Raw genomic sequence first — 14,369 nt, 5'->3', positions numbered from 1 at the left:
CATTTTTTTATTCAAAGTTGTAAAATTAGTATTAATGCAGGAAGTAGGTTTGAAAAGCCATAACGTACGTTGAAAAAGTGTATATGTATTAGATATATTAAAAAAATGTTACTTTAAAAGCTGTTCATATGATATAATTACATAATTATAATCTGATACTGATTATCTTTAATTAAAATCATAAATAACTTTGATTGACTAAGAATATTTGAATTTTAAATAATAAAAACTGTCTTGGTGGAAAAAGTAAAGTGAGACGTAAGTTCAGAATTATTTTTTTCTTTATAAGGATATTTTAAGAATTAAATAATAAGGATATTTTAGAAATTGTCTCAACACTTATAAAAAAAAACCTACATCATTCTATAAAGAGGAACCAAACTACTGTTGTGAGCAATCTCTTTGAAAAATTCACAATGGCAAACTTGAAGCCAGTGATTCTCTGTTTGTTTCTCGAAGCCATTGTTGTTATGAATACAATACCAGGAAGCGAGTGCAGAAGCTTCCTTCCAAACGATGAAAGTCTGATAGAGAGCACTTGCAAGAAGACCCCCAACTACAATCTTTGCCTTCAATATCTCAAGGCAAGCCCTGGAAGCTCTACTGCTGATGTCTCAGGACTGGCTCTTATCATGGTAAACGTGATCAAAGCCAAAGCAAATGATGCCTTGAAAATAATCCATGACTTGCAAAAGAAGGGAGGAGGACCTAAGCAGCAAGGAGCCCTCAGTTCTTGTGCTAGTAATTACAATGCAGTGTTGGTAGGTGATGTTCCAAAAGCCACTTATGCTCTGCAGGCAGGGGACCCCAAGTTTGCTGAAGATGGGGCTAATGATGCTGCTAATGAGGCTACCTATTGTGAGAATGGTTTCTCTGGGAATTCTCCACTCACCAAACAGAACAATGCTATGCACGATGTTGCTGTTGTTACTGCTGCTATTGTTAGATTGCTGCTCTAGATTATCCACTTCCTGAAACCTTTGACCAATTGTTACAGATGTCTTGGAACCTTGGTCTTACCTGTTATGTAATGCTGCTATCTATTTTAAAGCTCTCATAATAAGTAATATGTAATAACATCCAAGTCTCTCCTGATACTCACAATAATCCACATCATCATAAGGATCTTACAAACTATTATTCTCACATTCCACATATCAGATTATAATAGAGATAAACAATCTATGAGAGTTCTCATGTAAGCAGTTTCTTTTTATATTCATTTGTCAATCTATCTCTCATTTCTTTTTACGTTCTTTTAAGCGTGTGCAACTTCATTTGCAAAAACAAAACTCGTTTATATTTTTTTTCAATCTCCATCAGGTTAGGTTTTCATTAGGTATCGTAATATTTATTTATATATATATATATATATATATATATTCTCACATTAACCAATGAGTCTTTTATTTGATTAAATCATATTCAGGCCCAAAGTCCAAAATCTATTCCATATGAATCACATTATAAAATTAATTTTATAACATTCTTCCACTTTACTCATATGAGCTATAATACTTTCATGATTTAATAATTATATAAATCATAATTGGCATTGAAAGGCCTTGCGTAAATTGGTTCTATCATCCTCAAAATCAAGGATACAAAACTAATAAGAGTCATGACAGTTACATGTCAATGTTCGATATTGTCATGAGAGTCACGCTTAGACTTAAAGACCCATTTACACTCAACTCTTTTATATCATTTTGGCAATTCCATAATGTCCCGTACATCATTGTATGTCAATGATTTAAGCTCATATTTCATGGCATCTAACCACTTATTAGAATTATCACCATTGTAAGTCATTTTCGGACTCTTGTAGATAAACCACATAATCATTCGAAATAGCACACTTTCTTTCTCTTTGAGATCTTCTTAATATTATTTCTTATGATTGTTCTACTACAGGTTCATTGTTAACCTCATTATCATTAATTTGTTGTTCTTCTTTACCATTGAGTGGTTTAACTAGATTAGGAACACCAATACTTGAAGTAGAGGTACTAGTTAAAGGAACTTGTACTCTAACTTCTTTAATCTCCACATTTTGTGAAGCTTCACTCCCACTAGTTTGAACATTTTCAATGAATCGTGCATTTTCCAGTTTCAACAATTTTTGTACTATGGGTAGGATAGTAAAACATATGAAATATCCACTTATTGTTCTTGCATCCAATTTTTTTTTTCTTGCAGATTATATATTCTAATTTTTGCTTGACATCCCCAAACATACAGGTGTCTCAAATTGTGTTTCGTACTTGTCCATAATTCAAAAGGTATCTTTTGAACTGTCATGCTAGGAACCATGTTCAACAGATGCATGGTAGTTTTAAAAGCATACATCTATAATGATACAGGTAAAGATGAATTACTTAATATACTCCTAACCATATCTATTAAGGTTCGATTATGCCTTTTTGACACACCATTTTGTTGTGGTGTATCTGACATTGTGTATTGAGTACAAATACCACGTTTCTCAAAGAACTTAAAAAAAACAGGGTGTTCTCCACTTTCATCATATTTTCCATAATATTCACCACCTGTAATTTACCTAACAATTTTCACCTTTCTGTGTAATTGCCTTTCCACCTCATTTATATAAACTTCCAAGGCATTCATTGATTGAGATTTTTTATACAGTAAATAGACATAACCATAACATGAAAAATCATCAATAAAGGTGATAAAATACCTTTCTTTATTGAAAAAATTTACATGTAAAGGTCCACATCTATCAGTGTGTATAATTTCAAGAAGTTGAGTGCTTCTCGTGGCTCCCTTCTTTGTGTGCTTTGTTTGTTTGCCTTTAATACAATCGACACATACATTCAGATCAGTAAAATCTAAATTTGGAAGTATTTCATTCTTTACTAATCTTTCCATCCTTTCTTTAGAAATATGTCCCAAACGTTTATGCCACAAGAAAGCAGAACATTCATTCACTAAACTACGTTTAGTGCCAACATTATGCTACAATGTCATAACAATTTCAACATATAAATTATCAAGATTCAATTTATATAAACCATCATTAAGAGTACTAGATCCAATTAAATAAGTACGCCTATACCAACTGAAACAACCATTCCCAAATTTAAAAGAGCATCCAACAACATCAAGTTTAGACAAAGAAATCAAATTTCTAAAGATACTAGGTACATAAAAAGTATCCATTAATTCTAAATAAAATCCAATGTCAAGGATTAAACGATAAGTCCCGACAACTTCCACTAAAACCTTCACTCTATTCCCCATAAAGACAAACTTTTCATTTTGTTTTATGGTTCGGGTTGAAAGGAATCCCTGCATCATATTATAAACATGAGTTGTGCATCCAGAATCAATCCACCAAGAATTATGTGAAACATTTGTTAAGTTTGATTCAAAACATACATAATATGCATTATGTTTTCCTTTCTTTTCGAACCAAGCTTTACGTTTCAGACAATCATTTTGGAAATATCCAGATTTCCCATATAAATGACATTTGTCATTTTTCTTCTGGAGTTTAGTAGAGGACTCATTTATCTTTAACGGTCATTTAGCCTTTCCATGTTTCTTGTAAACTTTCTTTCCAGCTCCCTGATTGTTCACATGATTAAGGGAGTGGTTTCCTTGGTTCTTAAGTTTGCTCTCTTCCTAACTAACATAATGTACAATTCATGACCATTCCATTTGTCTTTCATGATATTATAGTTCATTTGGAAAAGACCATACTCATACAGTAATGAGTTCAAGATGAACTGCACAAGAAAAACTTTATCCACTGTCATTCCAATATATTTAAGTCTTGCTACAATATTTGTCATCTCAATGACATGTTCATGCTTAGTACGAAAACTATCAAATTTCATGGTAGTTAAGGTACTCTTTAATGTCCTGGCAGGAGACTTATCAGTATTTTGGGAGCGCTCTTCCACAAATCTCGTGAATTCTTTTGCACTTTCAATTTTGTGAAGAACAAACTTAATATTACTTGTTATGCTCATTCATATAAACATCATGATTAGTTTGCTTGACCTTTTCCAAGCCCTATAATATAACACATACTCAGTACCAACAATCATATCCATTAATTATAATAACAACTAATCAACCTTTGGGTGATCCACAAATGCCTTATAATAATGAATTTTAATTAACCCATAAATAAATAATTTAGCATCCATTCTATAAATAATTGAAACAAAATTCATCACTAATTTGGAATTAAATAAAACAAAAAGCTTTGATCACTTTGGTGATTACAAATCTATCATACAAATATGTCCAGAAATAATATTAATTGAAATAAAATTCATCAGTCATTTGAAATTAAATAAAACATAAAGATTTGATCACTTTAGTGATTACTAATCTATCATACAAATAAATCAAAAAATAATATATTAATTGAAATAAAATTCATCAACAAAATATACAAATATATATTTATGTTATTCCTTTTTATTTATCGTAATCTTTCCCTCTTGAATTCAAATAAAAACAAAAAAAAATCATGATTTACGATGCAACGAAAAACTTGAGATTTGATTAATTTAATTTCAAATCAATTCATAATGCAACAGAAATAAAAGGATAAATTAAACCATGAAAATTATCCTCAAATGATATTATTTTCTTTACAATATTCATAATTTTAAAATTAGGTTCATAAAATTGGGTAAAACATCATTCATGTAGAATCATAAATTTGAGCAAGCATGCTTTGATACCACATGTAAAATCAAAGCGTACACTAATGAACAATAATGCATATCATCATAAGGATCTTACAACTATAATTCTCACATTCTATACATTGGATTATAATAGAGATAGACACTTACCTTGATCCATGAGAGTCCCTATGTGAACAGTTTCTTTTTATCTCCATTTCTCAATATATCTATTGCAATTCCTTTCTTTTCACGTTCTTTCTTGATGGTTAACCGTGAAAAACTTACTTTGCAGAGACAAAACCCGTTTCTATTCTTTCTCAATCTCCATCAGATTAGGTTTTCATTAGGTATCATAATATATATATATATATATATATATAAAACTTCTCACATTAAACAATTGGTCTTTTATTTTATTAAATAATATTCAGAACCAAAGTCCAAAATCTATTTCATATGAGTCACATTATAAATTAATTTACATAATTTTCTAACATTGCGTTTTGACTAGTAGCATTCCTCATTTTCTATCTCATTTTCATGTCAAGATTTGGATATTTTCATTTGCTTTTGCTAATGGCTTGAAGAAAAATTTCTGCATCATTTTAGTCATTGATTTTGCTTAGTTCTTGTAATTGTATAGAGTAAGGGAGCCTAGATAGTATTTGGAACTGGCAGTAACAACTGTTGTTGGTGTCAGTCACTCATCCCGTATGCACTCCCTTGTCATGATCGTTTTTCTTTCGCTCCTCTTGTGCTCCTTAGAGCTTTAACTCTTCAAATCCTAATGCTTGATCGGGAGTTAACCTATAGAAGATTCTTCAACGATCAAGTAAGTACTTTGTATTGAGTGTATGATGTAAGTTGATAAAAGCGTACTTTATTCTCTTACGAAGAAGGCCTATTTATAGTGTTTGATAGTGGAATATTTTATTCATGAGTCGTATCGTATCTTCAATAAATTAGTATTAGCTGATTTATCTCATAGCTCCCAGATTTAGCGAGGTCCAACCCAGATTTATAGAAAGGTTATCCCGATTTGTAGGATGTTATCATACTTGTCAATTATCTTTGATTTAATTTTTAATATAGTTAATCATTCAGTGGACGGTCAATGATGTCGAGTGATATGGCTCATTTGGCTTCGACCAATATGGTGGTAAAATTTATTTCAATTTTTAGATTGGTTGAATAGAAAAACTTTATTATAAACATTTGTTACATTTATAAAATCAATTATCAATTTACGATAAGATACTATTAACGTAATTTAGTAAATAGAAATGTAAATAACTTTTTGACTATTCTTCGTATTGTTGGTGATGGGTTTGATAGAGTTACTTAGTAGGTATTTTTTTTTAATAGAATGAAACATATTTATGAACTTGTGAATTTATGAATGATCATCATCACATGTGACGGGTGTGTTTAGGGCTATTAGATTTGGAGACAAGTCACATGAAAAAACAAATATAAATGTTTATAAAGATTGATAGATAACAACTTTATTATAAATGGGTATCCATATAATGTAATTTGTTTGAACCTTTTTGTTGATAAATTAAACACATTTAAACTAATTAGATAATCGCAAGACATTGTTGTTTTCATACAACTCCTTAAAGTGGACATTTTTCAAGGTAACTATTGAAACATATATAATTTAATAAATATTTATGGTCTGTTGAAATTCAACAAAAAAGAATAAATATATTAATCGAGAAAAAATAAGGTTCATACTTTCTATTTAAAATTGTGAAAAAAAAGTTTGAATTTTTTTTAATAAATTAGTTTTTTATAATATAATTAACTTGATTTTTTAAATAAATATTAAAATAATAAATAAATGTGAATTAATTTAATATTTTTTAAATGAATTGATTTGTTTGGACGAAACGTCGCAAATGGCTTGCTTGTATGAGTTCTTCAGTCTTGTCTTTCAAGGCCCAACAATCTTCCTTCGTGTGCCTAAAGTTGCGATGGTACCAACAATGCTTGGTCTGATCTGCATTCTGCAGTGTAGGAGTTCTGCTCGGTGCTCTAAGAAGATCGGCATTGAGGGCTTCTTCCATGACTCTCGACCTTTCAGCCTTCAGGGGGTGTAATGGGTAAAACACAGACCTTTAGGAAAGTCTCTAGGCTTCCCGAATTGTGTTGGTCTGCCTCTATCACCCCTCCTTTCGGGTTCATCAGGTGTTCGAGCCTTGTTTCAGAATTCTTTCAATTCCTCCAGCTGCAGGTATTTGATGGCCTTTTAGCGCAACTCATCCAATGTCGTGGCTGACTGCATGCATAAACTATCTGAAAACAGTCTCGGCTTTAGTGCGGTCACCATATGGTGCATCGCCACTTCGGGACTTAGGTTTCGTATGTCCAAAGTTGTCTTGCCGAATTTGTCTATAAAGGCTCTCAAGGACTCAGCCTTTTCTTGACGAATATTCACTAGGGCGATCGAAGTGAGGTGGTGTGGTCGACTGGTAGTGAATTGAGCTCCGAACCTCATTGCGAGCGTGTCAAAACAGTTTATGGATTGAGCCGGTAGTTGAGTAAACCAACTTAAGGCTGCTCCTTTAAGATAGGTGGGAAATATTCGACACCATAGCGCGTCTTCTGCTGTGTGCAGGCTAACTTGCGTCAGGTACACATTCACATGTTCATCCGGGTCTGTGGTTCCATCATACGTATCCAATGTTGGATTATTCCAAGTTCCCGGCAAAGGCACCTCCAGGATGGCTTCAACAAAAGGGGTTCTTCGAGGAGCCGTGCCAAAAGCATTAGCTGAGGCCGGTCTGGTATTTTCTTGATATGAACTCCCGACCTTGTGTATATCTGTATCCGTGTTTTTGTTCGGGGGGATGTCACCCACTGTTTCTGGGATGTCCGATCTCTCAACGAGCCTTTGTTTCATTCGAGCATTCTCCTTTCTCAAAGCTTCCATCTCCTCCTCCCCCCTTCGTTTTATTCCTTTTATCTCTTCCTTGCTTTTATTTTTCAACATCTCCATCTCTTTTTGTATTTTCAAGATAAGTGCCATAGGATCTGGGTGACTAGTTTCTTCCTGCGCATTCCTGTCTCATGTTCCTTGTAGTTACCATGCGGATATTTCGTGGAGTTTCCTTTCTTCCCCACGGTGGGCGCCAAAATGTTCCTACAAGCTAGAACCCTGCAGAACACTTCTTCTTGTTGTAATCTTCTCGTTTTTCCAGTCTCTCGGTTGGCTTCCTTTTATTTGAACACGATGGGGAGTGTGCCTGCGAAGACACTCCAACGATCAAGTCAGTTCGAGAGTTAGGTACCAGAGGAGTAGGGAGTGAATTACCTTGGGTGTTGTACCTCTCTTGCTATTTATACTGCTCTGGATGGGCTCTGGCTGTTATGGGCCTGCTTTTAAGTCCAATTGAAGGCCCAATTGCACCTTAACCATGCTTTGCGCTTAATCTGGTTTATTCACGTCTAATTACGTGTTTGGCTGTAGCACGTGTCGGCTAGTCGGCTCTTCGGCCATCCGGTAGCACACATTCTTTTGTGCATATAGTAATAGTTAGTGGAAGAATTTGACTTTTCTGATTGTTCGGTCAGAAATAAACTTATAGAAAGTTTTTCGATGATCAAGTAAGTACTTTATATTGAGAGTGTAAAACTAGAAGGCTTATTTATAGTGTTTGGTAATGGGCTATTTGGTTGATGGGTTATGCATCTTCAATGAATCAATGTTAGCTTATTTTTCAGAGTGTCATCCGGATTTGTAGAAAGGTATATTTGGAGCATATTTTTCAGTAAATCAGTGTTAGCTGATTTCTCAGGGTGTCATCCGGATTTGGAGGGATGTGGCCTGGATTTATAGGATTTTTCCTTAGTTTTCATTTGTTGTCAATTTGTTCTTTAAAGTGGTTGATTACCTGGTCGGTCGGTCAATCAAGGCCGAGTGATGTGGCTCACTCGGCCCCGATTGATACACTTGTCCCACAGGGTTGATGAAGCTTATTTCAGAAGAGTCTAGATGTGATTGTTGGATACTTCGAGTTTTGCACCTTTTGATCGAAGAGATCTAATAGTCTATCAAATTGTGTCATTTCGAGTTCGAACGTTGTACACCCTTGGATTGAAACGAATCTAACGTTTTAAAGGAGACAACATTTCGTTATTTCATTTTCAAAAATCTATAAATAGGAGTCCTTTTCGAACTTTGCTACGTGTCCATCTTCTTGCTCTGAATTCGAGCCTTCAAAGTTGTCCGAGTACTGACCTTCTTTGTTTGAGTGCTTCAAAGTTACTCTTCACCTTTGTTCTTTGCATTTGTTCTTCAAGAGGTTAATAATAGATTCTTCTTCTGGGTATTCTAGCATTCCTTTTTATTCTTCTTCATCAAAACAAACACATTCTAATCCTAACGAGGTGAGGGATGTGGGTTGTTCTAACCAGGCGATCAACCTTGCTAGCCGCCTGCCTCACTATCCTAGTTATGAGTGGGTTGACCCACGCGCCCTTGATATACCTACCTGTTTTATGGGTTCCTTTACTTTAGATGGGTTTCTTTCTAAAGTTTCTATGTTAAAATCGAACTCCACATCGGACGTGGTTGTAGCCGATAGTTGTAATCACACCGATTGGGTCTATCACGTTAGGAAAATGGTCCTTAGGACTTTTTCTTTGCATACACATGCCTTTTTAACGATTTACACAACTCTTCCGTTTGATGAATTTGAAATGGGAGTCCTTGAAATCCTCAACGTTGTTCATACCTAGTTACATCCAAATTCGTGGGCGGTCCTCCAGGCCTTTAGGCGAATTAGTGATGCCTTTCGGTTGAGGTTGTCCCCACAATCTTTTTTTGTTTTATTATAATTCTCCCATCTTGGGTTGACTTTCTTTCTCAATTCCTTCAGGCAACATTCTTTTTGCTCCCTATACCTCATCCTATAAGAATTTCAAGAAGAGGTATTTCAAAATCTTCATCAAACCTGACGACAATCCCTACTTTATGATTCTAATGGGAATCATAAATTTTCTTTTCATTGGACTTGGTCGCCCACTCATTACAAATCATGGTCGAGATCATCCATGACCCCTTAAGATAAGGATGTATTTTGGGTATTCGACCTGCTTTCAATAGGCTCCCTACTAAAAAAATACTAGTCGTATACGAATCAACCCATAATGGGTAGACTTTGCCGATACTAAGTGTTTAACTTGTTGGTGCTTTTATTCAATTTGTTGATTGCGTGTTTAATTTTCTGTTAACTTGCAAAAATTATGGCTCAAATTGACCCTGGTGCAACCAATGTATTGAATTAACTGCACTGTCAGGCGGTGAAGAGACATAAGAGGTCACTAGAAATGGTTGGGGTGGCTCGTCCCTATAAATGATTTGGTGCCAACTTCGAATGGTGACAAGCGGGGACACCAATTGTACTTATATAGACAAAGTGGGCATAGATAGTACCTAAAATTGTTTGTCTCTATTGTTGTTGGTGTCGATCGTTCGGTCGTGCTCCCTTGTATTCCAGTTCTTCAGTTCTTTCACACCTTCAGACTTCAACACTTACACTTCTTAACTCTTGAGCGCTCGATCGGGAGTAAACCTGCAGAAGGTTCTCTGACGATCAAGTAAGTACTCTTAATTGAAAGTGCAGGATATCAAAACTGATAAGAGCGCACCTCACTCCATTGTAGAAGAATTGTTTATAGTGTTTGGTAATGAGTTATTTGCTTGATGGGTCATATCGTACGCATATCTTCAATAAATCAGTGTTAGCTGATTTCTCGGAATGTCATCCAAATTTCTAGGAAGGTATACTTGGAGCATATCTTTAGTAAATCAATGTTAACTGATTTTTCGGGGTGTCACCCGAATTTGGTAGGGTGTGACTCAAATTTATATGAATGTTTCCTTAGTTATCATTCATTATCAATTTGCTCTTTAATGTGGTTGATTATTCGGTCGGTTGGTAAATCAAGATCGAGTGATCTGACTTACTCGATCCCGACCAGTACAAATAGTGTCAAAATCGTTAATTAAAATTTGAAAAAAAAATACACATAATATATCAATTTTAAGTGATTAAAAATAATTTTCAATTAATAATTCTAAGGATTTTGTTCGTAACTTAGGATTGAATTTGAAAGCCAATAAAAAAAAAATTATCGAGCCAACATACAACGGTGGATGTTTAATCACAGAAAGCAAATTTGAATCACGATGATAAACAATTTTTTTTTTCATTCAAAGTTGAAAAAATAGTATTAATTAATACAGAAAGTAATGATTATAAACAATTTTAAAAGATGACAGTTCCACATTTTTTTATTCAAAGTTGTAAAATTAGTATTAATGCAGGAAGTAGGTTTGAAAAGCCATAACGTACGTTGAAAAAATGTATAGGTATTAGATATATTAAAAGAAATGTTACTTTAAAAGCTGTTCATATGATATAATTACATAATTATAATTGATACTGATTATCTTTAATTATAATCAGTTTGTCATTAATATAATTATTAAATTTCTTTTATATTATCCTCTCCTAAATTAATATATATTATTGATTAAATTTATTAAAAATTAAAATCATCAATAACTTTCACTGACTAAGAATATTTGAATTTTAAATAATAAAAACTATCTTGGTGGAAAAAATAAAGTGAGAGGCAGGTCCAGAACATGAACTCCTGACTATAAAAAGGGGTAGCAGCAATCCATGAGGAGGAACCAAGCTACTGTTGTGAGCAATCTCTTTGAAAAAATCACAATGGCAAACTTGAAAGCAGTGATTCTATGTTTGTTTCTCCAAGCCATTGTTGTTATGAATACAATACCAGGAAGCGAGTGCAGAAGCTTCCATCCAAACGATGAAAGTCTGATAGAGAGCACTTGCAAGAAGACTCCCAACTACAATCTTTGCCTTCAATATCTCAAGGCAAGCCCTGGAAGCTCCACTGCTGATGTCAGAGGGCTGGCTCTTATCATGGTAAACGTGATCAAAGCCAAAGCATATGATACCTTGAAAATAATCCATGACTTGCAAAAGAAGGGAGGAGGAGCTAAGCAGCAAGAAGTCCTCAGTTCTTGTGCTAGTAGATACCACACAGTGTTGGTAGCTGATGTTGCACAAGCCACTGAGGCTCTGCAGAAAGGGGACCCCAAGTTTGCTGAAAATGGGGCTAATGATGCTGCCAATGAGGCTACCTATTGTGAGAGTGACTTCTCTGGGAATTCTCCACTCACCAACCAGAACAATGCTATGCACGATGTTGCTGCTGTTACAGCTGCTATTGTTAGATTGCTGCTCTAGATTATCCACTTCCTGAAACCTTTGACCAATTGTTAGAGATGTCTTGGAACCTTGGTCTTACCTGTTATGTAATGCTGCTATCTATTTTAAAGCCCTTATAATAAGTCATATGTAATAAAATCCAAGTCTCTCCTGATTCTCACAAGTTTCCCAAGCACTTGTTTTGCATTCTGACTAGTATCATTCCTCTTTTTCTCTCTCATTTTCATGTCAAGATTTGGATATTTTCATCTGCTTTTGCTAATGGTTTGAAGAAAAGGGTTTGCTACCATAGTTACAGCTAAGTAACGTATGGAGAGACAAAAAATAGAGTTTTTCTGCAAGTTATAGAAATGATAAAAATTTGCGTTTTTTCAGAAATACCAAGAATTATGATGAGACTGTAAATAAATCGTTGCACAGTTGCAAAGACAAAGCTCCTTAAAATACAGTAAACATGAAATATAATTAGTACTTTATGGGAAAACTAATCTGATACAAAATGAGTTAGTTTCACATTTGTTTAGCTGTTTTCGTTTGTAAAACCTTAGAACACTCTGCGGTTAGAATAGGCCTTAGAATTACTATTACTGGGATAACATATTAAGAATAGATTCTAAATATTAAGAATAGATTTTAAGCTTAATTTAATTTTATAAAATTGATTTATAAGATCATATTTATATTCAATTATATATCTTTACTTATAGTCGAAGAGATGTACAATCCCTTAACATTATTACTGAATGACACAAAGTTGCGTTTTTCTGCAAGAAATATATTCTCCTTTGAATGTTAACAAAAAGAGAGAGGCCTAGGTAGATGATTTTAGAATAACTGGGAATTGAGGATAGGCAAAAGTGGTATATTATTCTTGTCTATGCTTTTTTTCCTTCCCTCCTAACTAATACGTGTCTTATTCTTCTTTAGCAATGGTGGGGTAGGAAGAAGTGATAAGGATGAGTGAAGGAGATTAATCTGTGGGGGTGGCTTGTCCTTTTGTGGTGATTGTTGCTGTTTAAGGGTGGTTGGAGATTATGATCAAACCCAACATCCAAACACGGCTCTTCATTATAGCATGTATTGGAGGGAGGGATCACATTTGGTCACTCTATAGAGACAACACGCCTCATCAACCTTTCACTTAGGCCTTCTTGTTGCTACCACAATCGCTCACCACCTTCCTTCCTATTCTAATGCCTGCCACGTAACGATCTACAAATTACTCAAATCTTAAGATCATTTACTCCTTAATCACAACTTTAGAAAGTGCTATTTTTTTTCTAGAAAATGGTAGGAATAACTATAATAATTTCATGTTCTCTGTTCCTAAAGCAAGACAAAGACGACCCACAACGGTGATCACTTCCGTGCACGGCACAGCCTCATAACTACAAAAAGAGAAGACATTGTTCCATCCCAACATAATTTTTCTTCTCCTTTTCTAAGCCATGAAGCCACTATCTTTTATTTTTTACACTGTGGTTATGGCAACAATTTCAGTGCCAGCAGCGACTAACTGCAGAGTGATTCTGCTAAACAAGGGCAATCTGATAGAAGAAACGTGCAAGCAGACACCCCATCACAACCTTTGCATCCAATACCTCTCATCTGACCCTCGCAGCGCCGATGCAGATATCGCAGGGCTAGCTCTAATCATGGTCAACGTAATCAAAACCAAAGCAAATAATGCCTTGGACAAGATCCACCAACTTCTTCAGGGAAGCCCTGAACCAGCTCAAAAGGAAGCACTGATTTCGTGTGCTGATAGATACAAGGCAATTCTGGAAGCTGACGTGGCTCAAGCCATTGCTGCTCTGCAGAAAGGAGACCCCAAGTTCGCAGAAGATGGTGCGAATGATGCTGCTATTGAAGCCACCTCTTGTGAGAGCGGTTTCTCTGGGAAATCGCCACTCACTAATGAGAACAATGTCATGCATGATGTTGCAGCCACAACAGGAGCTATAGTTAGACAATTGCTCTAGTTACCTACTCAACAGGAGCTATAGTTTCTCACTATCTCTGCTTTCTCTGTTTCTGATTTTCATTTGCATTGATCAATTATTAGGAAATAATTGACCGAGCTTAAAGGTGTACCATTGATACCTGATATGTCTCTCTTTCTTGTACTTCTTTCTTCTAATGTATAAGCTATTCAGTCTTTTCAACAACTGTTTGGTAATCAGATCCTTGATATTTTGATAAAAACAGTTTTATCCTGAGTGAAGTAACTGACATTTTAATTCACCTATTCACACCCTTAACTTTTCTTTTTATTATTTATATCCTATTTTTCAAACTTGCTATTTAAGTTTACTGTTTATATCTTAGGTGGTAGGGGTGATAGTTTCCCAGTAAAATCATGCAGTTATTGGAAAAAAGCTTTGTTACTTTTGTTTTAATTTGAAATATTTTCTGTCACATGCTA

General features: G+C 34.6%; 3 protein-coding genes across 3 annotated transcripts; all 3 read left to right on the top strand.

Annotated features, from left to right (window-relative positions):
- The first annotated feature begins 376 nt into the window (after positions 1-376).
- On the top strand, positions 377-1,083 carry LOC137805862 (cell wall / vacuolar inhibitor of fructosidase 1-like). Its single transcript, XM_068605762.1, has one exon. The coding sequence runs from the start codon at positions 417-419 to the stop codon at positions 957-959; it is 543 nt and encodes a 180-aa protein (XP_068461863.1). The 5' UTR covers positions 377-416; the 3' UTR covers positions 960-1,083.
- Positions 1,084-11,347: 10,264 nt separating this feature from the next.
- On the top strand, positions 11,348-12,107 carry LOC137807036 (cell wall / vacuolar inhibitor of fructosidase 1-like). The gene has a single exon (XM_068607453.1). It carries the CDS (start codon positions 11,369-11,371, stop codon positions 11,960-11,962), a length of 594 nt encoding a protein of 197 aa, XP_068463554.1. The 5' UTR covers positions 11,348-11,368; the 3' UTR covers positions 11,963-12,107.
- An 821-nt stretch (positions 12,108-12,928) lies between these two features.
- LOC137807037 (cell wall / vacuolar inhibitor of fructosidase 1-like) lies at positions 12,929-14,149 on the top strand. Its single transcript, XM_068607454.1, has one exon. The coding sequence runs from the start codon at positions 13,393-13,395 to the stop codon at positions 13,924-13,926; it is 534 nt and encodes a 177-aa protein (XP_068463555.1). The 5' UTR covers positions 12,929-13,392; the 3' UTR covers positions 13,927-14,149.
- The last annotated feature ends 220 nt before the right edge of the window (positions 14,150-14,369 follow it).

This window comes from Phaseolus vulgaris, chromosome 3, assembly GCF_000499845.2.
Source record: "Phaseolus vulgaris cultivar G19833 chromosome 3, P. vulgaris v2.0, whole genome shotgun sequence".
NCBI lineage: Eukaryota > Viridiplantae > Streptophyta > Magnoliopsida > Fabales > Fabaceae > Phaseolus > Phaseolus vulgaris.
The sequence above is the reverse complement of the archived record's forward strand: the minus strand, read 5'-3'. Positions and strand labels throughout refer to the sequence as shown.